A 25,658-nucleotide genomic window follows, 5' to 3' on the forward strand; every position below is an offset into this window, starting at 1 on the left:
TTTTATTACAGCACTGTCTCTATGTGAATGTGAACATTCTATTACAGTGCTGTCTCTGAGTGTGAACACTTTCTATATTACAGCACTGTCTGTGAGTGTGAACAATCCCTTGTTTATATTACAGCGCTGTCTATGTGAATGTCAACACTGTATTACAGCACCATCTCTGTGAGTGTGAACATTCCCTTGTTTATATTACAGCGCTGTTGATGTGTGAGTGTGAACATTCTCTCATTTATATTACAACATTGTCGATGTGAGAGTGCACATTCCCTTGTTTATATTACAGCACTGTCTCTGTGTGACTGTGAACACTCTCTTGTTTATATTACTATGTCATATTCAAATTGCATTCACGTGGTCACAGGTTTGACTGGACTGCTATCAGCAGTGCCACTGTCTCTGCTCTAGAAAGTTGGCAAAGTTGGTGAGCTGATGCTCGCACTTGCACAATGGGGAGTATTCAGCCTCAAGCTGCTTTTGTCATCTTGCAGATTTGGCTGCAATGATTTGAAGGTTTTTGAATGGAGTGAGAAAGAATCTTTGTTGAGCCATTAACCCCTGAGTAAGTAAGGTGAGAATACATTCAAACAAGTCTCTGAAGTGTGCACGGCCAGGGTTTAGTCTGAACTACCTCCCACAAAAAAAAAGAACAGGGTGAAAATTTCCACTGAATTGAACAACCTCCTCTACAGTTCATGTGCACATTCATCTTTCAGAGAACACTGGTGAGTGGTGACAGTTTGTTGGCTGCACAAGGAGGTCAGAAACAGTGCACATTTAATATGGGTTAATGGAGCCCAAGAGGCATTTCATGTACAAGTGCATGGAGGATTAGGAAGTAAAAGCTTTAACGGCATGACTACGTAATCCAGCAGCTCTACCACAGTTCTGTGTGGTCATTGAGACGCAGAGTGGCTGCATCAAGTGTCACATCACTACCACATTTTGGCAGAAAGACCTTTTCAAAGTTTTGAATCGCTCAGCTTTTGAGTCCTTTTTTTTTGCGTTCCTGACAAATTTGGAGGAGGGAGCCAATTTTCTCAGAGCTTGCTGTCGATCAAATGTTTAAAGGAGGAAAGTCTGCCTTTAGAAGAGAAAGTTTGATCCAGCAGACTCTCGTAGGGATAGCAGCATGTGCCCAGAAGCAGCCAGGCTCACAGAAATCGAGATGCTGCTCAGATATTCTCTGACTCGTGCTGTAGTCTTACACTCTTTAACCAACTCTCTGGTTTTTCTTTCTTGCGACAGCCTGCACTGGACTTGGGTTCCTTTGACTGTTCACGGTTAATAAGATATCAATCTGATCCTCCAGGATGCTGCTGAGTCAACGCTTTGCCCTGTTCAGTGAATTTCAACGTTTGTCTACTTGATGTTCCTTGCAGACTTCATGGCTGAAAGATTGGACGTTGAGGGATTACAAATGGCGAGCCAGGACCACAGTAAAAAGGTCCAGCGTTTCACGGTCTGTAAGAAGCTTTGGCCGGCACGTAGAGGAACGCCGTTACCCTCACGCTCGGTTTCAATGTTGACCTCAGCACCTGCAGCAGAAGTGACCCCTCCTGCTCGCCACATATCAAGAATGGACATCATCTTGGCCTCCGCCTTGCCGGCCTCAACTGCCTCCCACCTCTCCACCTTCGATGTGACGCCTCCTGCCCAGAACCTGTACCCAAATTCACCATGTGTGGGTGCAACTGAAAGGACAACCACTGCAGGGCCCGACTCTCCTGCCCACTCCCAGATGAGTCCTGGATTTGGGGGGGCAGCATTCCACCAAGCCCGCAGACCTTGTGTTTCCAAGAAGGAGAGGACCGTAGCAGTACACCAGATTCCATCTTCGTCTCTCCCTTTGTCCCCTTCTGCAGCGAAGGCAATTCGAAAAGCTGATGGTGGCTGGCCACAGCCTGGGATTTCAAAACCACTCTGGGTTCCTGTGGGAGTTGACCAACCCTCCCACATTGTGCCAGCACATCGGATCAGCAGGCTGCAAGTCACGTTGGCTGCTGCACAGAACATGCCAGGACATCACGTTGCCTCGCTGACCGTCACCCCACAGTCTGCAGAGCACACCAGAAGCCACAAAATTTCCATTCATAGCACACCTGGAACCTCTCAATCGAACAGCCCTACACGGGCACTGGGTGTGATTCCCGCTGCCGGTCCACCACCTCACTTTTCTCAAACAGTACTTGTGTTACAAGGGCACTCAGAGCTGAATGAGACCAGTCGGCCAGACAGGGCCTCCGGCTGTACTCTGAATTGTATCTTCAATTCCTCTCTCATCAACGGCTGTGCCCCCATGGTCTCCATCAGCCTAACCCCAGTCCGGGCTAATAACAAGTTTCCCAAGTGTGACACCAAGTCCCGGACAGATGCAAGGACTAGCAGCTCGTCTCAGAACTTCGCTGCACTTTCTGAAGCCAAGCCTCAACTTGCAGAGAAAGTGGCAAATCTCCCCATGCGATGCAGCTGTGGCAAAAAAGATCATCGCTGGATGACAGAAAGTAACCCACTGGGCATCGATTTCCACTCTGGGTACAATGAGACTAAATGTATCACTCCCAGTGTGCTGCAGGTATCCTGCGGGAAATCAATGAGATTATTTCTAAAGGTCAGAGCACATTTACGAGGAGATATCCTTTAATGTAAATCCACCCCCCCCTGCACTTGAACCAAAGCTAGCTTCATTTCATGTGTCAGGTTGTCTGTAGTTGATGGCATCGGCAGTGATGATTCCATGGAATAGTTTCCACTGGAGTCGTAGGGTGCAGTTGAGGAAATTAGCACTTTTGTTTCCTGTGTTGCTTCAACTTTTTTTGTGCGTTTTGTGCTCATGAACTTGAGGGGTGTCAATACTGGAGATTTCACAAACCCAATGTTAGCTCAATGCACAGTCAGGACAGATACAACACAGGTTGGATACAGGGTGAAGTTTCCTATAAACTGTCCATCACACACTCCCAGGGCAGGTTCAACACAGGTTAGATACAGAGTAAAGCTCCCTTTACACTATGCCATCAAATACTCTTGGGACAGGTACAGCACGGTTTAGATACAGAATAAAGCTCCCTCTACACTGTACCATCAAATGCTCAAAGAGCAGGTACAGTACAGGTTGGGTACAGATTAAAGCTCCCTCTGCACTGTGCTTCAGCTCAATTTGTAGATGAGCGCCTATCACTGCTGGTTTGTTGAACTTTCCCTTTTCGCAAACCAGCTGCCCCATATCCTCTCTGGGATAATCTAAATTGGATTTGGAATGTTTAGAAATGGCAGTGCACAGACACAGGGCTAAAATGTCTCCAACACAATCTGATAATTTCGAACGTGAAGCTTGCTCCTCATCATTGATGATCAGTAAGGACAGCTGAAATTGGTAAGTGATTACACAGAGTTAAATGTGCAGAAAGGCAGTGAGCATTGATCGACTCCAATCTCATTTCAGGTTTACCTAAGGTCCAGTGAACTGGGGACATCTGCGGACACTGTGGATTCTCTCATCAAAAGGCATGAAGCCTTTGAGAAATTACTGGCAACTCAGGAGGAAAAGGTAAATCAGGCTATGTGCAGATCATACAAGATTAAATTGAATAGGACCATGAAAGAAAAGAGACTGCAAGGATCTGGAAACAGTGTGGGCTAATGTGACTAGAACTATCCACTCACATGCAGTGGATATGCTGTCATGGACTGGTGTGGTCCAATCCCCTGTTCTGTGTTGTAACTTTCTTATATTTCTAACTTTGTGAATAGTTAAAATCATCTTAACCGGGGTCAAGCTGTGTTTAACTCTCTCAAGGTGGGTCGGGCTGTGTTTAACTCTCTCAAGGTGGGTCGGGCTGTGTTTAACTCTCTCAAGGTGGGTCGGGCTGTGTTTAACTCTCTCAAGGTGGGTCGGGCTGTGTTTAACTCTCTCAAGGTGGGTCGGGCTGTGTTTAACTCTCTCAAGGTGGGTCGGGCTGTGTTTAACTCTCTCAGGGTGGGTGGAGCTGTGTTTGACTCTCAGAGTGGGCCAGGCTGTGTTTAACGCTCTCAGGGTGGGTGGAGCTGGGTTTGAACTTGCTCAGGGTGGGTTGAGTTGTATTTACCTCTCTCTCAGGGTGGGCTGAGCTGTGTTTAATTCTCTGAGTGGGCTAGGCTGTGTTTAATGCATTGACCTTGGTGTCATCAGTGTACATGTGAAAACTAATGTTATGATATCACCAAGTTTGTAGATGACAAATAGGATGGGGGTGAAGAATAGATCCTTGAGGTACACTAAAGGTAATAGTGCGGGAGCAGTAAGAGAAGTTATTGCAAGTGATACACTGGCCATGATGAGATAGATCATAAAAGAACCAGGCGAGTGCAGTTACCCCCTGCCCCTGCCCTCCACCACCAGCTGGACAATGGAGAGAAGTTTTGGAGGATGGTGTGGTCAACAGTGTTGCTGCAGACAGGATGAGACGGTCAAGCAGGGAAAGTTTACCTTTGTTACAGTCACATAGGATGTCATTTGAGACTTTGAGCAGTTTTAGCACTTGACAGGGGCAGAAATCTGATTGCAGGGATTCAAACATGGCGTTCTGGGAAAGATAGACATGTTTTTGGGAGGCAGCAACATATTCTGAAGAAGAGCCACACAAACTCGAAACGTTAACCCTGCCTTTCTCTCCACAGATGCTGTCAGACCTGCTGAGTTTTTCCAGCTATTTTTTTTGTTACATATTCAAGGGCTCTGGAGAGGAAAGAGAGGTTGGAGATGCAGCAAGGATGGTGGGGTTAAGGATTTTTTCTTTTGCGGCAATGTGTGATGAGGGCAGATTTAAAGGACGGAGGAATATTGCTTGAAGAGAGAGAACCATTAACAATATCAACTAACATGGGGACCAGGAGGGGAAGCTGGGTGTTCAGTAGTTTTGTGGGAATAGGATTGAGAAAGCAGGAGATGGGTCTCATGGACAAGATAATCTCAGATAGGGCATGAGGGGAGATAGGAGAGAAACTAGAGAAAGATGTGAGTTCAGGGCTAGGGCAGGAGGAATCCTTAGAGGAAATTTTGCCTGGCTGGCTAATAGAAGGGAGGAATGCAGCAGGGGCAGCTGATTGGATGATCTTGATTTTAGTAGCAAAAAAATCCATAACCTCCTCGACGTTGTTGGATAAGCTGCCAGTTTGTTATAAAAACACCACTGATTCACAATTGTTCTTAATGGGTCTGGCTTATATATGAATCTAGTCGCACACCAACATGGTTGAGGCTTAACTGTCCTCTGAAATTGCCTAGCAAGCCTCTGGGTTGTATCAGAGGTTCAAGAATGCAGCTCATCACCATCTTCTCAGGGCAATCAGGGCTGGGCAATCAATGGTGGCCTTTCCAGTAATACCCACATTCCCAACAATGAATAAGAAAGAACTGCATTATTCATGTCTATGGTGAGGGCCCAAAGTCTGTCTGCTGCTCCAAAAAGTGAGTGCTGTATTGTTTTGTTTCAGGTGATGTCTCTGCAGGAACAGGCAGGCAAGCTGAAAGAAGAGAGTTTAAAACGTGACGATGCCAGCCACATCCAGCAGAAACTCAACTCCATCCTGGAGAGGAGGAACCGTATTAAGGAGCTGTCCCAGAGCCGCAAGAGAGACCTGAACACTGCCCGCCTCCTGGCCCGGTTCAACCAAGACCTGACTGAGGTACAGAACTCTTGTGCACCTAGCTGTCCATGCAGGGGCCTCACATCAGGCTGTCACTGATTGACAACAACAGCTTTATGTAGCCGTGGCTCATGGCAGCACTCTCGTCTCTGAGTCATTAGGTTCCCAGGTTTAAGTCCCACTCCAGAGACTTGGGTACAAAAATCAAGGCTCTCACTCCAGCGCAATACTGAGGGAGTGCTGCACTGCTGGAGGTGCTACCTTTTAGATGAGACTTTAAACTGAGGCCACTTCTGCCCTCTTGGTTGGATACCATGGTACTAATTCAAAGAAGACCAGGAGAGTTCTCCCTGGCATCCTGGCCAATATTTATCCCTCAATCAACATCACACTAAACAAGTTACCTGGTCATTATCACATTGCTGTTTGTGGGAGATTGCTGTGTGCAAACTGGCTGCTGTATTGCCTACATTACAACAGTGACTACATTTCAAAAGTACTTCATTGGCTGTAAAATGCTTTGAGATGTCCTGATGCTATATAAATGCTAGCATTCTTTTTTTTCTTTTAAAATGTGACCAGACAGTCCAGAAACTACACACTGGGTGACAGATAGAAAACTCCAGTCAGACTAGTGATTGTTTTTTATTCTCTTGCCTGAACAGGTCAGGCAATGTTTACGGAGCAGACTATATGCCAAACTAGCAAATAAATTTGCATTTTTACAGCACCATTCACAACCTCAGGATATCCCAAAGCACTTTATAACAAATTTATCTAGCTCCCCCTTAAATGCAGCTACACTATTCGACGATTCCCTTTGCAGGAAGTTGCACATTCCAACCACGCAGTGATTATAGTGATTACTCCTTAATTCCCTATCAGATTTATTAGTCTCTCTTATATTTATGACCCCTAGTTCTGGTCACACCCACAAATGGAAACATTCCTTCTATGTTTACCCTATCAAACCCTTTCATAACCTTTAAGACCTCTGTCAGGTCACACCTTAGCCTTCTCTTTTCTAGAGAAAAGAACCCAAGCCTGTTCAGTCTTTCCTGATAGATATAACCACTCAGTTGAGGGAAGTTATTAATGAAACTTGTACTGCAGCAGAGAATCTTCATTGCACGACCCTCATCACAAGCCAGGACAGCTGATTGAGAACAGATGTGGCTGCTGGACCAGGCAGCAACTTCTACTGAGCTCATTCTGGCAGCAAGTGGCAGGAGACGGTAATACCTCCAGAATGAGATCATGGCTCCGAGCTGAACAAAGGATTATTGCAGGCTGTCTGAATGTTCCACATAGTGGCAGCGCCTTGGGGATTAAGAGGCAGACATCTGTGAGAAAGTTCAAGAGGCATGTGCCTCACACTCGATACACTTTCACATTTGCAGATAGAAGTGAAGTTATCTCAATCCTGATCTAAAGTTAGGGTGTGTTGTATGATTCAGCTCAGACTGAGCATTCAGTATTGAGTCACTGAGGTGAAATGCAATGGATAGAGGCAGCGCAGGTGGGACACAGGCTCCGAGCTGACACAGTATCTCAGCACTTAAGGGAAATGATTGGTGGAGGGAGAGGTTAGAATTGCTCCAGTTTCTGTCTGTAATTAACTCTTAGTGGATGCATTACTGTGTTGTTACACTGGAGATCAAACTTCCCTGAGGTTGTGCATATTCGTAAAATGAAGAAGTGTTTGTCTATTTTGTGTTATAACTTGAGGCAGACAATACACCCTCTGATTTGTGGATTAACAGGAAAATTTGCTCAGCGTTCTACTTGTCTGATAGAAAGAACAGATGGTTTAATGGGAACAGTGCAGCAGGGGTTTCCTGTTCCTGGTACAGCTCCAAAATTAATCCATTACTAGCACGTAGGAATGGCACTGAATGAGATGTGGTCTGGAGCCATTGAACTGCTGCTTGGCCCTGAGTGTACCAGGCCCTAATCAGAACAGCATGGCCTCAACACCGAGGGTTAAACTCCCCTCCCTCCTCCCTACTCCTGTACCCCCAAATCATCTTTGTCAAAATACACACCACACATACTGTACTGGAGGAGCTTGGCTAAGGGCACAGTTAGTTCTGGATGCACAGTTACAAACACAAACCCCACTCTCTCCATCAATGAAACACAGACCCAACACTCCCATCACAGAAACATACGGTGAAATTTCGTAAATAAAAATAAAAATAGTTGGAAAAACTCAGCAGGTCTGACAGCATCTGCGGAGAGGAACACAGTTAACGTATTGAGTCTGCATGACTCTTCATCAGAACTGTTCTGATGAAGAGTCATATGGACTCGAAACGTTAACTGTATTCCTCTGCAGATGCTGTCAGACCTGCTGAGTTTTTCCAGCTATTTTTATTTTTGTTTCAGATTTCCAGCATCCGCAGTATTTTGCTTTTATCTTAGCAAAATTTCGTGCCTTCTATGTGGCGGGTTTGGTGGCGGGGAGCATTAAATTAGACAAGAGGTTGGTGGATGGGGCCCCGCCATTTTCCAGCTTCCACCTCAATTAAGTCTGTGGCATGAAGGCAATAGAAGGCCTTCCTGCCCCGTCCACAATTGAGGCCCTTAAATAGGCAACTAATGCTCCGTCAAATGCTGCCTTGATGTCAAGAGCAGTCATTCTCACCTCACCTCCTGAGTTCAGCTCATTTTCCTCGTTTGGACCAAGGCTGTAATGAAGTTAGGAGCTGAGTGGCCCTGGTGGAACCCAAACTGAGCATCAGTGAGCAGATTATTGCTGAGTAAGTGTCACTTGCTAGCGGTATTGACAACATCTTCCATCACTTTGCTGATAATCAAGAGTAGACTTATGGGGCATACTTGACTGGATTGGATATGTCCTGTTTTTTATGGGCAGGACATATCTGGGTAATTTTTCACATTGCCGGGTAGATGCCAGTGTTGTAGCTGTACTACAACAGCTTGGCTAAGAGCACAGCTAGTTCTGGAGCACAAGTCTTCAGTACTATTGCTGGAATGTTGTCAGGGCCCTTGGCCTTTGCAGTATCCAGTACCTTCATCCGATTTTTGATATCACACGGAGTGAATTGAATTGGCTGAAGACTGGCATCTGTGATGCTGGGGTCCTCAGGAGGAGGCCGAGCTGGATCATCCACTCGGTACTTCTGATTGAAGATGGTTGTAAATGCTTCAGACTTGTCTTTTGCACAGATATGCTTGGCTCGCCGTCAGTGGGATATTTGTGGAGCCTCCTCCACCACCAACTGGATGTGGCAGAACTGCAGAGCTTAGATCAGATCTCTTGGTGTGGGATCACTTAGCTCTGTCTATTTCATCCTATTTTCGCTGTTTGTCTTGCAAGTTGTCCTGTGTTGTAAGTTCACCTGGTTGACACCTAATTTGTAGGCATAAAAACAGAAAATGCTGGAAAAACTCAGCAGGTCTGGCAGCATCTGTGGAGAGAGAAACAGAGTTAATGTTTGAGTCCATATGACTCTTCTTCAGAGGCATTCAAAGGCATTCAGTGGTGACTGAGGGACCCGATGTCGGAAAGGGGTTGGCCTGCTGAGAGCCACCATCCTGCCCTTGCTGTTGAACCCTCTCCTCTCCCTCCCCTCCCTCTCTCCCTGCCCTCTCTCCCTCCCTCCCCTCCGCCTCTCGCCCGCTCCCTGTTTGCACTGTCGTTCAATAGTGCCATCAGCCTCTAATTGTCTGTCAGCTCCTGGCAGGAGGGACTTCCGTTCCCGGGGCCTTTGACCCGAGGCGGGGGAAGGCTCGCCAGATCTCCAGCTAGTGGCCGAGACCCTCGACACCTCTGCAAGATTTCACCCACAGACACACAATCTCTCTCAATTAAAGAGACACAGTTCCCATTTTCCCATCACAGAAACACAGAGGGTCTGTGTTTCTGTGATGGAGTAAGAGTGGGATCTGTGTTTCTGTGATGGAGAAAATTGGAGCTGTATTTTTGTGATTTCTCTCTTCACCACAAAAGTCAGAGCCCACCTTCTCTCCATCACAGAAACACAGACCCCACTCTTAATCAGCTAAAAATTGACAGGGCTGAGGAAGGGAAAACTATTTATTTGAATTGTCTACATGTGGATTTGCATCTTTCTGTATGAGTACCTGTTTTAGGCCAGTATGTGTGTGAATTTTTGCATTTGTGAGTTACCATGGGAATGTGTCGATGAGTTACTGTGTGTGTGTGTGTGTGTGTGTGTGTGAATTACAGTGGGTGGAAACTTGTGTATGTGACAGGAGAGCAACAAGACTCCTGCATTGCCACTTTAAGAACCCCACCACATCTTTTTCTAATTAGGCACCAAATAGGTTTGTGTTGGGCCTCCCCCAGGATTAAGGACCCTGGGGGCAAAAGTTCCACCCTGGGAGGTGCCGGCCAATCAGAGGCTGGCAGCTCTTCTGTACTCAGCAGCCCCACTGGGGAGGCGGTGGCTGCTGCTTGTACAACACCCATTCAAGCATTCAGATCAAAGAGGGACCCAGGCGAGTGATGGTGGGAAGGGGGTCGCAAGGTGGAGAGGGGTGAGGGTTTTGGCAACAAGGGCATGGGGGGTGGTTCTCAGTGGGGCTCCCCCTTCCCGATGCCAGGCCCTTCGATCAGGCACTGAATGCCATTGAACAAGAAATCACCCCCCACCATCCCGGGAGCCCACAAGCATTAATTGCTCACTTAACCACCTCAACTGGTGGCAGGGCAGGAAGGCAGTCCGCAGGCCTTCCTGCCACAAACTTAATCGGGATAGAGCTGAGGAGGTGGTGGGGTCCCCACACCCCACCCTCCCACCTGATTAAATGTCCCCCCACCATAAAGTGCGGCATAGCAGGGTAAATGTCACAGTGCGGAAGGGATAGCAAGTGAGGTATTATAGTAGCATAATTGTCACTGGACAGGGCAGGGATATAAAGTGGGGTATTATATTGGGTAAATGTCACTAGGCAGAGCACAGATGTAAAAGGAGTTATTATAATCGGGTAAATGTCATTGAGTGAGATAGGGATATAAAGTAGGGTGTTTTAGCAGGATAAGTGTCGTTGGGTGGGACAGTATCTTTTCTTCACTGTAATTGCCCCATGTGTGGGGTTGTGTTGTTGTACAAATTTACAATGTAGCATTATAAACAGCTCCACAAACACTTATCAAAAGTCCAAGCTTTGCTTGGTGCCATGTGAAATCCTAGTGCCTTCTGTTCTGGAAAGCAGACAGAATTAGGTTCAGTAGCAGGGGGCTTAGCTCTGATCCCAGTAATGGCACAGGGAAACTTTTTCCATTCTCTAACAGCATCAGTAAAGTTTTCAGTCGCAAACAAAAATACAGCCCATGTCTCCGTTTGCACAGGTCTGGATCCAGCACTCAATGTTTCCATGAGAATGGGGATCAGGTGGAATGTCTCAACACTTAAAAGTGATGTCAGATTTGCTCAGCTGGCAGCACTCCGAGTAAGAAGGTCATGCATTCAAGTCTCAGTCATGAGATAGAGCATAAAATCCAGGCAGGCACGTCCTGTCAGGCACTACAGAGGTGTTACAGATGTTTAATTCCCTGTTCTAGAGGTGTGCTCTGCGTAAAATGTCACTCTGCTTTGCTTTACTTGGAGAAGATCACCGAGTTCTCTGGGTGTCCTGTTCAAAGTTCATCCCTCAATCAACACCATCAAAAACAGATTAACTGGTCATTAATCGCTGCCTGATTGCGGGATTTAGTTGAGCACATATTGGCTGCTCTGTTTGCTGACTTAAAAACAGTGACCACTCTTCACAAATACCTGGCAACATATTGAGAAATCCTGAGGTTTTGAAAAGCTCTATATACCCCAGAGCAGTAATGAGGGAGCATTGCATTTTGGGAGGAGCAGTATTGAGGGCATGCTGCACTGTGGGAGGGGCAGTACTGAGGGAGTGCTGCACTGTCATAAGGCAGTACTGAGAGTGTACTGCATTGTCGGAGCTGCAGTATCGAGGGAGAACTCCATTGTGGGAGGGGCTGTACAGAGGGACCGCTGCACTGGTGGAGGTCCAGGACTGAGGGAGTGCTGCACTGTGGCACTGTGGGAAGGGCAGTACTGAGGGCATGCTGTGCTGTGGGAGGTGCAATGTTGAGGGAGTGCTGCACTGTGGGAGATGCAGTACCGAGTGCATGCTGCACTGTTGGAGGTGCAATACTGAGGGAGTACTGCAGTGTGGGAGGTGCAATACTAAGGAAGCATTGCACTGAGAGGGACAGTACCAAGGGACCACTACACTGTACAATGTGCAGTATTGAGGGATCACTGCACTGTGGGAGATGGAGCACTGCATTGTGGGATCACTGCACCGACAGAGGGCAGTGTTGAGGAAGTGCTACAATGAGGGCCTGTACTAAGGGGGTGCTGCACTGAGGGTTATACTGAGGGAGCGCTGCACTGATGGGCTGTACTGAGGGAGCACTGCACTGTCAGAGGGCAGTGTTAAGGAAGCATTGCACTGAGGGGGTCAGTACTGAGGGAGTGCTGTGTTATTAGAGAGGTTTTCAGATGAAATGTTGAATGCTTTGGAATTCCCTGAAACATGCTATTTAAATATAATCTTTCTTTTCTTTATAAATGTTTGACAATCACCATATGCCGAAACCTATTATTTCTCTCTCTGTTTTATTGCTACTACTGTGATTAGTGTTACTCTAAAGTTCCCTCTACTGTTGCTCCTACATCTTCACTTTGTTATATTCCCTTCTGCTATATCCTGCTGTTAAACACCATTGTAACAAGAAACAGAGATGGGGCACAAGATAGTGAAATAGGCTGATATACAGCAAATGGTGCCCCAACCTGAGTTCCAGCCTTTCAGCATATGAAAATCATTTGGCCAGGGGATTCCAGTGATCAGACTGCAGAATTACTTTTCATTATTGGGAAACTTAGGTAAAGTGCTGAGCCCAAAAGTGCAGACCATCACTGAACTTGGGAAATGTGGGATGGAAGTTGAGGTAAATCAGGAAGTAGTGATTCTGTGAAGCCGAGCTTGGGTTTCAAAACTTGGATGTGTAGGGGGAGGGAAAGGTGAGGAACATGCTGAGGTTTACCCAGAGAGGAGGCTCACCAGAGTTAAAGCCTCAGCAGCCGTCACTTTGTAATGCCAGCAGTGCACTGATTATCATCGGAAACAAAGGACTTCCATTCATATAGTGCCTTTCACAACCCCATGACCTCCCAAATCACTCCACAACCAATGAAGGGCAGAACCTTCCGTGCCTGCTGGCGTCAGGCGTGTTCGGTGGCGTGAGCAGACAATATGGCGCAATCGGTTTTACGATGGCAGGAAATCAGTTCGTGATCGTGCATTCAGTCCGCTGATGACAGGCTGCATTTCCCACCATTGGACGTCGGGAACCTCATTGTAATACATCAGCATATCATTATCAGGAATAGTCCCTCCCCGCAGGATTGTCCGTCAACGTCAGTGGGAATGTACGCCGGCGTGTTTCACAACAGCACATAAAAGGCATGCACTTGGCGGCCTGCACTTTGAGGGGAACTCAGGGGTGAGTACACAGTAACATTGTGCAGTGCTCACCAGGGTTGCCTATTGGACTTGAAGCTTGAGGGGTGTCAGGGTTAAGGGCAGCACTGCCATTGAGGCGACTGTCAGCGGGGGATGCAAGGGCAACCCTGCCTTTGAGGCGACTGGTGGCCGGGTGGCAAGGGAAGCCCTGCTGTTGAATATAGCACACAAGCTTTCAGGGTTGGGGGGTAGGATGGGCGAGAGAAGTGGCCATGCATCAGAAGAAACTGATGAAAAATTAAAAACCTACGCAGGAGAAGGCATACAAGTCAAGGGTGTATGCAAAGTCACAGTACATTATGGGGGTCAAACAGAGAGATTACCCTTGACAGTAGTAGCAGGGGAAGGACTTAGTCTCCTCAGATGAAACTGGCTGAAAGAAATTAAATTGGAATGGACTGAAATCTTCCAACTGAGAACTAATGGGTTTTCACAGCTATTTCAAGGAAGAACTTGGAAAAATTGAGGGGCTACAATCAAAAATTCATGTAGATCCAGAGGCAACACCGAGATTCACGAAGGCCAGACCGGTACCTTATGCAATGTGGGATAAGGTAACCTGACCAAAGCATTAGTATATGTGGGGACTACAAATTAACAATTAACAAAGTGGCAAAATTGGATAGACACCCCATACCTAAAATAGAAGATTTATGCACTAAACTGGCAGGTGGAAAGGCCTACATGAAATTAGATATGCATACCTACCAGCAATTGGAATTAGAGAAGGCATCCCAGAAGTTTGTCACCATAAATACACACAAGGGATTGTATCAACATACCCATTTACCATTTGGCGTATCTTCTGCTTGCGCTATATTCCAAAGAACCATGGAAAATTTATTACAGGGATTGCCCCATGTGGTAATTTATTTGAATGATGTTCTCATGACTGGACTCACTGAAAAGGAACATTTGATGAACTTGGAAGAACTTCTGAAACATTTTTCGTAGGCTGGAGTGAGATTGATGGCTGTAATTCAGCTGCTGAGGCCCTAAGCTCTAGAATTCCTTCCTTAAAGCTCTCCACTTCACTTTCCTCCTTTATAAGGCTCTTTTAAACTACCACTTTGACCAAGCTTTTAGTCGCCTGTCCCTGTTATGATCCCAGCTGAGATTACCCCTGGACAAGCCTGATCCCAGGGTGGAACCCAGCTTGATAGATCCTAACTTTTATTTGTTTGTTTAGATACGTGGAGAGTAGCTACTGAACAGAGGCAGAGGAGTCAGCTGATGAACTTCTAACAAAAGCGTAAAACATTTATTCAACAAGAAAAGATTAATTATATTACAATACTCCTTCATCCACAACTATACCTTTACAGATATATACAGACTATACCTTTACAGATATATACAGATTTGTAAGGATAACACAAGTTACAAAATCTATCTTACACTCTAATGTTCACGGTAAGTACTCAGTCCATGTAAACCTATGGCAACTTGTGGTCAGACACACCACACTCTGAAACCAAGTGACAAATGCCACCTCAACCAGATGATATGGATCCCTCCTCAACTCCCTCCAGACGTTTGTCACACTGAGCCAACTGGTCTCACTGCACCCCACCTTTCACACGAGGGTTTCCAATCTCTACTCTCCAAGACCTCACCTAGGAATCTTCTCCCAAACCGATGATTTCTCTCAACGCCTTCCGCAAGGGTTCACCTCCAGGGTTTCGAACTCTCCTTCTGATGTTCCTCTTCCCTGGGTCACCACATGCATTCAAGCTGTCTTCCACACACTCTCTCTCATGCACTCTGCCATCAACAGTACCACTGTTTCACATGCCCACAGCAAATAGTTACAGACCTTCAGTTGTCTCTTGCAAGCTGTTCCCTGCTTTAAATCTGCTTCCTGCAGCTTTTGTCTCTTTAAATCTGAAGCTTGGAGCCTTTCTCTCTCCCCTCATTCTTAACTTCATTAGCAGGACCTTTTCCAGGTTTCTGTCCTTCCTTTAACTAGAAGGTCTGCTTGTCACCCTGTTTCCATCTCATTCCTTTGGCCTTGGAATCTTTTGGTTCTTTTGGGAAATCTGCAGCATCCTCTTCCAGTGTTCAGTCTCCCTGGGGTTTTGGCTTCAAATTGAACTTTAGCCTACTGTTTCTCTAGTTTTTTCTGTGTGTGTGTGTGTGTGTGGGAGAGACCTGCCTCTCTGGACCCCTGTTACTAGGCAACAGCCCAATTCTACTACTCTTGTTTTTTTAACCTAGCTGCAACAGTCGTAAAAAAAAACCTCATTAGAAATGCAGGCACCTTTTTAAAGTGAAAGATACAGAAATACAAATCTAATTTAAACTTTAAAGCTAAAACTTATTCCTAACACCTACAAATACCAATATAGCTTACTTAAACTGTCTCTATTTCCTAACATCCCAGTATCCCCTTTATCTCAATGTCAATTTTTGACTGATTACTCTTGTGAAGCACCTTGGGCTGTTTTTCTACAATGTACGAATTATTGTTGTTGATGAGGTAATTTGGATGATTTGTATTGATGGGTAAATCAAAGGCAAGAGGCAATATCGTCTAGATAAACATGAGGTACAGAAAAGGGGAGTTCAGAAGAAAAACCATGGTGATTGAAGCTAAATTAATGGCAAAAGTGCTGGATAATTACTAAAAGGAGAATATGGAAAAGACAAGGCAGGAAAGGAGGAGTGTGTAGAATCAGCTTGGAGAACTCCAGTGAACGTGTGAGAAGGACCAGATGGCTTCTTGCTGCTCCTGCCTACCATTTCAGTTTGTGTTATTGTCCTCTTCCTAGGAGGAGACCTGGATCAGCGAGAGGATGAAGAAGCTAAAGGACAATTCCTCTGCAGATATTAGTGACCTGCAGGGCAAGCTGAAGCTATTGCAGAAACACCAGGCATTTGAGGCTGAGATCCTGGCCCATCAAGCTATTATTACAAGTGTTACTGAGGTAAGGATTACCTTCATTTCTCTGTATGTGTGAGATACTAGTTATCCTTTCCATGGTGTCCTAGCCAAATTTATCCCTCAATTAACATTATTTAAAAAACAAGTATCTGATAATTATCACATGGCTGGTTGTGGGAGCTTGTGTGCAAATTGGCTGATAAATTTCGTACATTACAATTCGATTTCCGACAATTCAAAAGTACATAATTGGCTGTAAAGAGCCATGTGACTTTCACAACCAAACACATGCCTTTTTTGGACCCGGCACCTCTCGTGACATCCTATTTCCTGTATCCCCAGCACCTATTGTGATACATTACTTCCTGTGTTGCTGGTATATCCTGGGCTTATGGCCCTCTTGGAGTTGTGTTGCTTTGAGGAAGTCCATCTCACTGTGCCCCTTAAACTTACACCAATACAGACAGGTGAGCTGCTGCTGGCTGGACACCACCCCAAATCCAGTGAGATCCGTCGAAGTATGAGGCTGCTGCTAGAACATTGGGAGCAGCTGAAGATGGCAGTAACTGCACGTGGAAAAATGTTGGAGGACAACCGGGATTTTCTGGAATTCCTGCAGAAAGTCGAACAGGTTGAGGCATGGATCAGGGAAAAGGTAGGAAAGGTGTCAGGGAATTCTCTGTACTCCATGATATTCGGTAGAGTTTGCAAGTTTACTAGGCTTCGGATCCATCCAGTTAGCCGAATGAGAATTGGGCACTGATTTTCAGGTGGAGGTGGGGACTGGTTACATGGGACCTCGACTTTTTTTGTGACCATCCTGATCTTGGGGCATTACTTCCATCCAACATGTTTAACTGGGAAAGTCATGACCTGGTGATGTCCCCCCCGTCTTGACTCAGGGTAAACCGTGCACCCATTAAATAAACATTTGGTGGCTGCTGAATTTTTGAAGAAATCATGTTGCTCTTACCTTTTGGCACTTCTCTACTCTTCTTATGCTAACTTGTGTTTTTATTGTGGACTCCACATATGGCAAATTAGCCTGTTGTGTTTATTATTGTGGGTCTGTTACTGATAGCACACCTTACATATTAGGACTATTTGAGATGATCGATGGGGCCAATACCGGTGACTAAAACTGCAAAATTGCAGTAAAAAGGATAGGAAGAGCTAAAATGGTTACTTTGGGAACCAGAGCTGATATTCCTTGTGACTCGGAAATTGAGTGCAGGTGGAGCACTGCTCTAGAGGCTCCGGTCACTCCATCCTGGGTGGAGCATTTGCCCACTCAGCCATCAGAGTGAGCTGTACAGAGAATGTCCAAGTTCTGACTAGCCCCTCCTGCCCTATTTCCCAGGGAAGGGAGGGTGTTCTGTTCATCTATTAATTATGCATAGAATCAGTTGTGCGTTGTTATAGAAAATACATTTACTCACTGACCAAAGATTGCAATTCCTAACTGTGCTTTTCGTTCCATCCTATTTCATTCCACACACAATCAGGAGGTGATGATCAATGTGGGTGATGTCGGCAAAGACTATGAGCATTGCTTGCAGCTGCAGAAAAAGCTCAGCAAGTTCCGAGGAGCAGGGGTAGGTACTAGCCTCTCAGCATTGGTGTATATCAGCTGAGCCTCTGTCCATTCACTTTCATACGAGCATTATCGACCAGTATTCCTTTAGGCAGTGTGGTGCTCAACAGGATGACGGAAATCAAGGTACAGTGATTTTCTACATGCTACACTCACCTATCAACATTGAAGGTACTCAGGGCAGGTACAGGGCAGACTTGGTACAAATTCCAAAGTCGCACAATTGCCTGAGAGAAAAAATTTCTCCTCATCTCTGTCCTAAAAGGACAATCCCTAATTTTAAAACCGTGCCCCCTAGTTTTGGACTCACACACGAGGAAACATCTTTTCCACGTCTACCTTGTCAATACTGTTTGGGATCTTATATACTTCAATCAAGTCACCCTTCACTCTTCTAAACTCCAGTGGAAACAAGCCCAGTCTGTCTAACATTTCCCCATAAGACAACCTGCTCATTCCAGGCATAAATCTAATAAAACCTCCTCTGAACCATCTCCGATGCATTTACATCCTTCCTTAAATAAGACCAAAACTGCGCAGTGTTCAAGATGTAGTCTCACCAATGCCCTGTATGACTGAAGCATAACTTCCTTACTTTTATGTTCAATTCCTCTTGTAATAAAGGATAGCACTCCATTAGCCTTCTAATTATTTGCTGTACCTGCATACTAACTTTTTGTGACTTAATAACTAGAGCACCTAGATACCTCTGCACCTCGGAATTCTGCAGTCATTCTCCGTTAAGTAATACTCTGCTTTTTTATTCTTCCTGCCAAAGTGAACAACTTCACATTTTCCCACATTATACTCATTTGCCAGATCTTTGCCCACTCACTCAAGCTCTCTATATCCATCTGCAACCTTCTTTTGTCCTCTTCACAATATACTTTCCTATCTATCTTTGTATCATCTGCAAATTTAGCTACCATGCCTTCACTCCCCTCATCTAAGCCATTGATGTAAATTGTAAAAAGTTGAGGCCCCAGCACAGACTCCTGCAGGACTCCACTTGTTACATCCTGCCAATCAGAAACAGACCCATTTATGCATACTCTCTATTTTCTGCCAGCCAGCCAATCTTCTATCCACACTAATATGTCACCCCTACACCATGAGCTTTTATTTTCTGAAATAACCTTTGATGTGGCCCTATCAAATGCCTACTGGAAATCCAAGTACAATACATCTACAGGTTCCCCTTTATCCACAGTGCATGTTACTCCTTCAAAAAACACCAATAAATTGCTTAAACATGATTTTCCTTTCACAAAACCAAGCTGACTCTTCCTGATTACCTTGAGTTTTTGTAAGTGCCCAGCTATAGCCTCCCTAATGATCAATTCTAATTTCTCTAGTTTCCTGTTTTCTGCCTTCTTGAATGGAGGGGTTATATTTGACACTTTCCAGAGATGATGGAACATTTCCAGAATCTGGCAAATTTTGGAAAATTAACAGCAGCGCATCTGCTATCTCATTAGCTACCTCTTTTAAGACCCTAGGATGAAGTCGATCTGGACCTAGAGACTTGTCAGCCCATAGCTCCATCAGTTTGCTCAGTACCATTTTTCTAGTGATTGTAATTTCACCAAGTTCCTCTCTTCCTTCTGATTTACAGCTATTACTTGGAATTTTTTTGTATCCTCTATACTAATGACAAAAGCAAAATATTTGTTCATTTCATCTGCCATTTCCTTATTATCTACTTATAACTCCCCACCGACACTCTGGAGGACCACCACTCACTTGATTTACTCTTTTCCTTTTTAAATACCTGTAGAAAGTCTTGCTATCTGTTTTTACATTTCCAGCTAGCTTCCTCTCATACTCTAATTTCTTTCTCCTGATTAATATTTTGGTCCTTTTAGTCCTCCCCTTCGAATTTTTCTTTATAGTAGGCATATACTTATTCTGAATATTCTGAAAGATCCCCTTAAATGTCTGCCACTGCTTCTCTATTGATCTATCCTCTAGCCTAGCATCCCAGTTCACTTCAGCTAGCTCAGCTTTCGTGCCCATATAGTTGCCCTTATTTAAGTTTTAAATACTAGTCTTAGACCCACTCTCCTCCCTTTCAAACTGGATGTAAAATTCAATCATACTGCTACCTAGGGGTGCCTTCAGTCTGAGGCCATTAATTAATCTTGTCACATTACACAATACCAAGTCTAATATAACCTGCTCTCTGATTGGTTCTAGAACGCGCTGCTCTAAGAAATTATCTTATCCAGGCTACTACTGCCAATCTGATTTTTCTAGTTTATACATAGATTATAATCACCCATGATTATCGTGGTCCTTTTATCACAAGCACCCAATATTTCTTATTGAATACTTGTCCTATATTGTGGTTGCTGTTAGGGGGCTGGAGGCAACTCCTACTAGTGACTTTTTTCCCTTACTTTTCCTCATCTTCACCCAACCGATTCTACATCCTGATCTCCAGAATCAAGGTCATCTCTAACTATTGCACCAATGCCATCTTTGATTAACAGTGCTACCCTTTCACCTTTACCTAGCTTCCTATTTTCTTGAATGTCATGTACCCCTCAATATTCAGGACCCAATCCTTGTCATCCTGCAGCCACATCGCTATAATTGCTATCAGTCAAACCCCCTCTACGCGGTTCCATTAATGTGTTTCACCCCTAACCTTCCTGTGGCTTTAAGTTTTTTATTTTGTAAGCCAGTAATGTTTAGGGCTCTTTGAGCAGGAACAGTAATTTAATGCCAATGATTGCTGAATTGGTGGCAGTAAATTGAGATTAGGCAAATTAGGGATTAGACTATTTAGTCACTCATTAGTACCATAATTTTATTCAGTACTGTTATTTTCCCTATGTTAATTTGAGGTGTCCCTGATTCAATTCAATATTCAATTTGGCTTCCTTGGGTTGTCTGACATGCTGATTTCTTCCTCAACTATAAATACTGAAACAAAGTAATTATTCAACAGAACCTCAAAGATAATAATTGCTGGATTAATACTGAGCCACGAGAAAATTGGTGTAGGGTAAATAAGATTAGGGAATTGAATGCATGGCTCAAAGATTGGCATGGAAGAAACAGGTTTCCATTCATGGGACACTGGCACCAGTACTGGGGAAAGTGGGAGCTGTACCATTGGGATGGCCTTCACCTGAACTGTGCTGGGACCAGTGTTCGGGTGAGTCATATAACTAGAGTGGTAGAGAGAGCTTTAAACTAAATAGTGGGGGGGAAGATGTGATAAATAGTGAGGGAAGATTTGATAAATTAAAGGAAAAGGACAAGACAAGAGAGCAAGGTAGCAATAAGGGTGATGACAATCAGAATATGGCAGGAAAGAACAGAGTGTACAAACTTAAGAGTGCGGCAGCAGTTAAGGCCAGAGTTTGCAGAAATAGTGAAAAAGACAGAACTAACGGCTCTGTATCTGAATGCCCACAGCATTCATAACAAAATAGATCAATGATCTGATCAAATAGAAATAAATATGTATGACCTGATAGCAGTTACAGAGACATGGCTGCAAGGTGACCTGAATATTCAAGGGTACTTAACATTTCAGAAGGACAGGAAGCTAGGGTTGCTCTGTTAATTAGGATGACATTAGTACGATTGTGAGAGATGACCTTAGTTCTAAAGATTAAGATGTAGAATCGGTTTGGGTAGAGATAAAAAAACAGCAAAGGGAAGAAGTCAATTGTAGGAATAGATTATAGGCTTCCTAACAGTAACAACGCTGTAGAATGGGGTACAGAGGAAGAAATAATGAGGGCTTGTGAAAAAGGTACGGCGATAATCATGGGTGATTTTAATCTGCACATAGATTGGATGAATCAAGTCAGCAAAGGTAGTCTGGAAGATGAGTTTATTAAGTGTTTTCAGGACAATTTCTTAGAGCAGCATGTTCTAGAGCCAACCAAGGAGTTGGCTATTCTAGAACCGGTTGCGTACATTGAGGCAGGATTAATTAATGACCATAAAGGAGCCTTTAGTTAGCAGTGGTCATAAAATAATTGAATTTTGCATTCAGTTTGAGGAACAGTGATCTAAGACTAGTGTTATAAACTTAACTAAAGGCAATTACAAGAGTATGAAGACTGAGCTGGCTAAAGCTAACTGGGAAAATAGGTTAAGGGGTAGGTCAGAAGTAATGCAGTGGCAAACATTTAAATAAGTATTTAATAACCTTCAGCAAAGATACATTCCAGTGAGAAAGAAAGATTCTAAGAGAAGGATGCACCATTCATGTCTGACTAAGGGAGTTAAAGGTAGTATCAAATTGAAAGAAAAAGTATACGATTCAGCGAAGATTAGTGGTAGGTTAGGAGATTGGACAGAATTTGAAAAGCAGCAATGAATAACTGCAAAAGTAATGAGAGGTAAATTAGAGTACGAGAGAAAGCTAGCTAGAAATATAAAAACAGATGGTAAGAGTTTCTACAAATACTTAAAAAGAAAAAGAATAACTAAAGTGAGTGTGGGCCCTCTAGGGATTGAGCCTGGGAAATCAATAATGGAAATAAGGAAGCATTGAACAGGTATTTGTTACTGTCTTCACTGTAGAAGACAAAATAACATCCCTGAAATACTTGTAAATCAAGACGTGAAAGGGAGACAGGAACTTAAAACAATTACAATCACCAGGGAGAGGGTACTGAGAAAACTATTAGAACTAAAGTCTACAAGTCACCAGGACCTGAAGGACTTCATGCTGGGGTCCTAAAAGAAGTGCACACAGACATAATAGGCGAATTAATTGTAATTTTCCAAAATTCCCCTGATTCTGGAAAGGCCCCATCAAATTGGAAAATAGCAAACACAACTCCTCTATTGAAGAAAGGAGGGAAAGCAGGAAACTATAGGCCTGTTAGCCTAACACCTGTCTTGGGAAAATGTTAGAAGCTGCTATTATGGAGGTTATCATAGGGCACTTAGAAGATCTTAATGCAATTAGGCAGTGTCAGCATGGTTTTGTGAAAGGAAATAATGTTTCACTAATTTATTAGAATTCTTTGAGGAAATAACAAGCAAAGTCTAAAAAGGGGAACCTGTAGATGTGGTGTACTTGGATTTGCAAAAGGCATTTGATAAGGTGCCACATCAAAGGTTGCTACACAAAATAAGAGCTCATGGTGTAAGGGGTAACAATATCATGGATAGAGAATTGGTTAGCTAACAGGAAACAGAATAGGGATAACAGGGTCATTTTCAGTTTGGCAAACTATAACCAGTGGAGTACCACATGGATCAGTGCTGAGCCTCAGCTATTTACAATCTATATAAATGACTTGGATGAAGGGACTGAATGTATGGTTGCTAAATTTTTGGATCACACAAAGTTTGGAAGGAAAGTAAGTTGTGAAGAGGACATAAGGACATGATGAGTCTGCAAAGTGACATGGATAGGTTAAGTGAGTGGCAAAATTTTGGCAGATGGAAAATGTGAACTTGTCCACTTTGGCAGAAAGAATAGAAAAGCAGTATATGCTTTAAATGGAGAGAGATTGCAAAACTCTGTGCTATAGAGAGACCTGGGTATCCTGGTACATGAATCACAAAAAGTTAGTATGCAGGTACAGCAAATGATTAGGAAGGCAACTGTAATGTGGGTGTTTATTGCAAGGCGAATGGAATATAAAAGTAGGGAAGTTTTGCTTCCTGTGTACATGGTGTACATGGCCACTTAAGGGCCCCCTCCCACCGCCACTAGTACTTTACCAATTGTAAGAGCGGCCTATGCCAGGTGGTGACCTGGCTGCAGCATCGGGTAGTTGGGGAGGTGGGCACCCTCATGTTCGGACATTCTTTACATCACAGAGGGCCTGAAAGGGGCGCGCACACTTGCTTGATTCCCCCCTGCCCACCATACTTCCAAATTACGATCCCACTCCTCACCAGGTCCTACCCACCCCACCTACCAGCTTCTCTGGCTTCCATCTCTGCTCCTTGTCAAGGATTACCTGCAGCATGGCTATAGCTCCCAGTGGTACTGCTGGGACTAAAGAGCTGCTGCCCCTCTGCTTGGCCAGCGGCTCTTGGAGGCAGGACATCATACCAATTAAGCCAACTAAGCCTAATGACCATAAAATCCAATCATGGTTTCCAGGGCCTGCAGAGAGCCTGCAGACCCTCAACTTTCCAGCTTGTGGACAAGACCATTGCTTCAGCATTAAATCCCAACCATAGAGTTTGATGTATCTGTTTCACCTGACCCGGAACAGTTATTTCAACAGCAGAGGCACCAGTGAGTAATGTGTTCCTCATCTGAGTTAATGCCGTATTCCTGAGACAAGTGGACCTATGATATTCCTTGGTTGTTTTTAGAGTTCCAGACAGCTGGCCTGATTTCACAGAGCATGGGAGCATAGGCGACTGGAACCAGCAGGGTTCAATGAGGTGCAGGCTCAGCAACCCGCACACTGAGTGCCCTATCTCAATTGCATCATCACAAGGTGGCTGTAACCAGCTCAGCCAGAGATTACTCAGTGGGAACAAGTGAGTGGAGGCCCAGATAGGTCAGTGGGAACTATGTACCTGGGTTGCTGACCTGGTATTGGCTAAAGTCGGTATGTCTCCATGGAAATGAGAATAGGGAAATTATGGGAACTGAGTATCTTTTTTTTACAAATGGCATTCATTACAGGATGTGACAGTGCTTGTTCCAGTGATGTCCATGCACTGACTCAACTCTGTGATCTCTTGTAGGATTTGACAGTGGATGATGCTCACATCAAGACCATCAACAGCCTGGCCACCCGACTGGAGAAGCAGAATAAAGATGACATTGGGACTGTTCAGCAACGCAAGCAGCAGCTAAACAATAGGTCAGCCTGGCCCTTTCATCCTGTTGTGTCAAATCAGCTGCCAGCCCTCACCTCACAGCTAACCTACACATAAATAGCTGGGAGATCTCTGAGGGCTCCATGATTCACTTCCGATCTATACTTACTTAGCTTTGGTTGACCTGCATTGGGGTGGGCGGGAAGGAAATCAACTAGAGTCCATGCTCCTGATTATAAGCCAGTAACCCCTTCTGAAAAGTAATTGTGTTGATGTTGAGTGAGGACAAGGTGAATATCCCATTGACTCTCAAGCTGGAATGACCCACTTCAGCAGAAACTGGGCATTGCATTCATCCATTCATTCTGTTCCTAACCCCTGCAAGCTCTACCTCATTTCAATCATTTTAGCAGCTTCTTAGCAGGATCCTGATTGGTGTCCCTCCCTGAGCGAGTGAGAGAAGACCTTCATGAAGAAAAGGGAGGCACTTGATGGCCTGTAATTCACTAGATTCCAGGAACGGATTTAATTTTCAATTCCCCTTTATCCACCCAGAAGGTGCTAGTGATGGGAAATATGTCATGTTATTTTGTTCTCCATTACTGTCCCATCTGAACATGCCCAGCAGAAGTAATTGTGTGCCAGAGAAAGATGGCAAAACGACTGGCCTCCTTGTTGTCCACCTCTGTTTGCTGGAGTTAAACTGGAAAACCAGTGATACTCCAATCGAAATCCTCTTGTTTGGTGCTTAAAATCATGAGTGAAAAAATGGCCAATTGGTTGAATGCACTTTTAGGAAGGGAGAAGGTCAAAAATGTTACACTGGAAGTCTATGCCATAGGTTTGTGCAACTTTCAAACTTAGAATACAATTCATATCACACTTAGGATGCAGTAAAATATCCCAAAGGGCTTCACAGAAGCATAATCAGACAAACGTTGACATGGAGCACTTAAAAGAGCTATTAGGACAGGTGACCAAAAGCTTGGTCAAAGAGGAAGGTTTAAAGAACGTCTTAAAGGAGGAAAGTGAGGTAGGGAGGCAGGAATGTTTAAGGAGAGAAGCCTTGAATGGCTAAAGTTACAGCCAGCAATGGATCTAAGAGATTGAGGGATGTGCCACAGGCTAGAGTTGGAAGAACAAAAACAGAATTACCTGGAAAAACTCAGCAGGTGTTTTGGATTTCCAGCATCCGCAGTAGCTTTTAGCTTTTTGTTTTTATCTTAGAGTTGGAAGAATGCT

At 44.5% G+C, this 25,658-nt stretch overlaps 1 protein-coding gene across 1 annotated transcript in view; it reads left to right on the top strand.

Annotated features, from left to right (window-relative positions):
- sptbn5 (spectrin, beta, non-erythrocytic 5) overlaps positions 1 to 25,658 on the top strand; it is a 259,281-nt gene that overhangs the window by 126,301 nt on the left and 107,322 nt on the right. The window contains exons 36-41 of the mRNA XM_078563287.1: positions 3,449 to 3,553; positions 5,479 to 5,670; positions 15,945 to 16,100; positions 16,521 to 16,712; positions 17,563 to 17,652; positions 24,342 to 24,460. Coding sequence (XP_078419413.1) covers positions 3,449 to 3,553; positions 5,479 to 5,670; positions 15,945 to 16,100; positions 16,521 to 16,712; positions 17,563 to 17,652; positions 24,342 to 24,460 — 854 coding nt within the window. The remainder of the gene's footprint in view (positions 1 to 3,448; positions 3,554 to 5,478; positions 5,671 to 15,944; positions 16,101 to 16,520; positions 16,713 to 17,562; positions 17,653 to 24,341; positions 24,461 to 25,658) is intronic.

The sequence above is a fragment of the Cetorhinus maximus genome, chromosome 18 (genome assembly GCF_964194155.1).
Source record: "Cetorhinus maximus chromosome 18, sCetMax3.hap1.1, whole genome shotgun sequence".
NCBI lineage: Eukaryota > Metazoa > Chordata > Chondrichthyes > Lamniformes > Cetorhinidae > Cetorhinus > Cetorhinus maximus.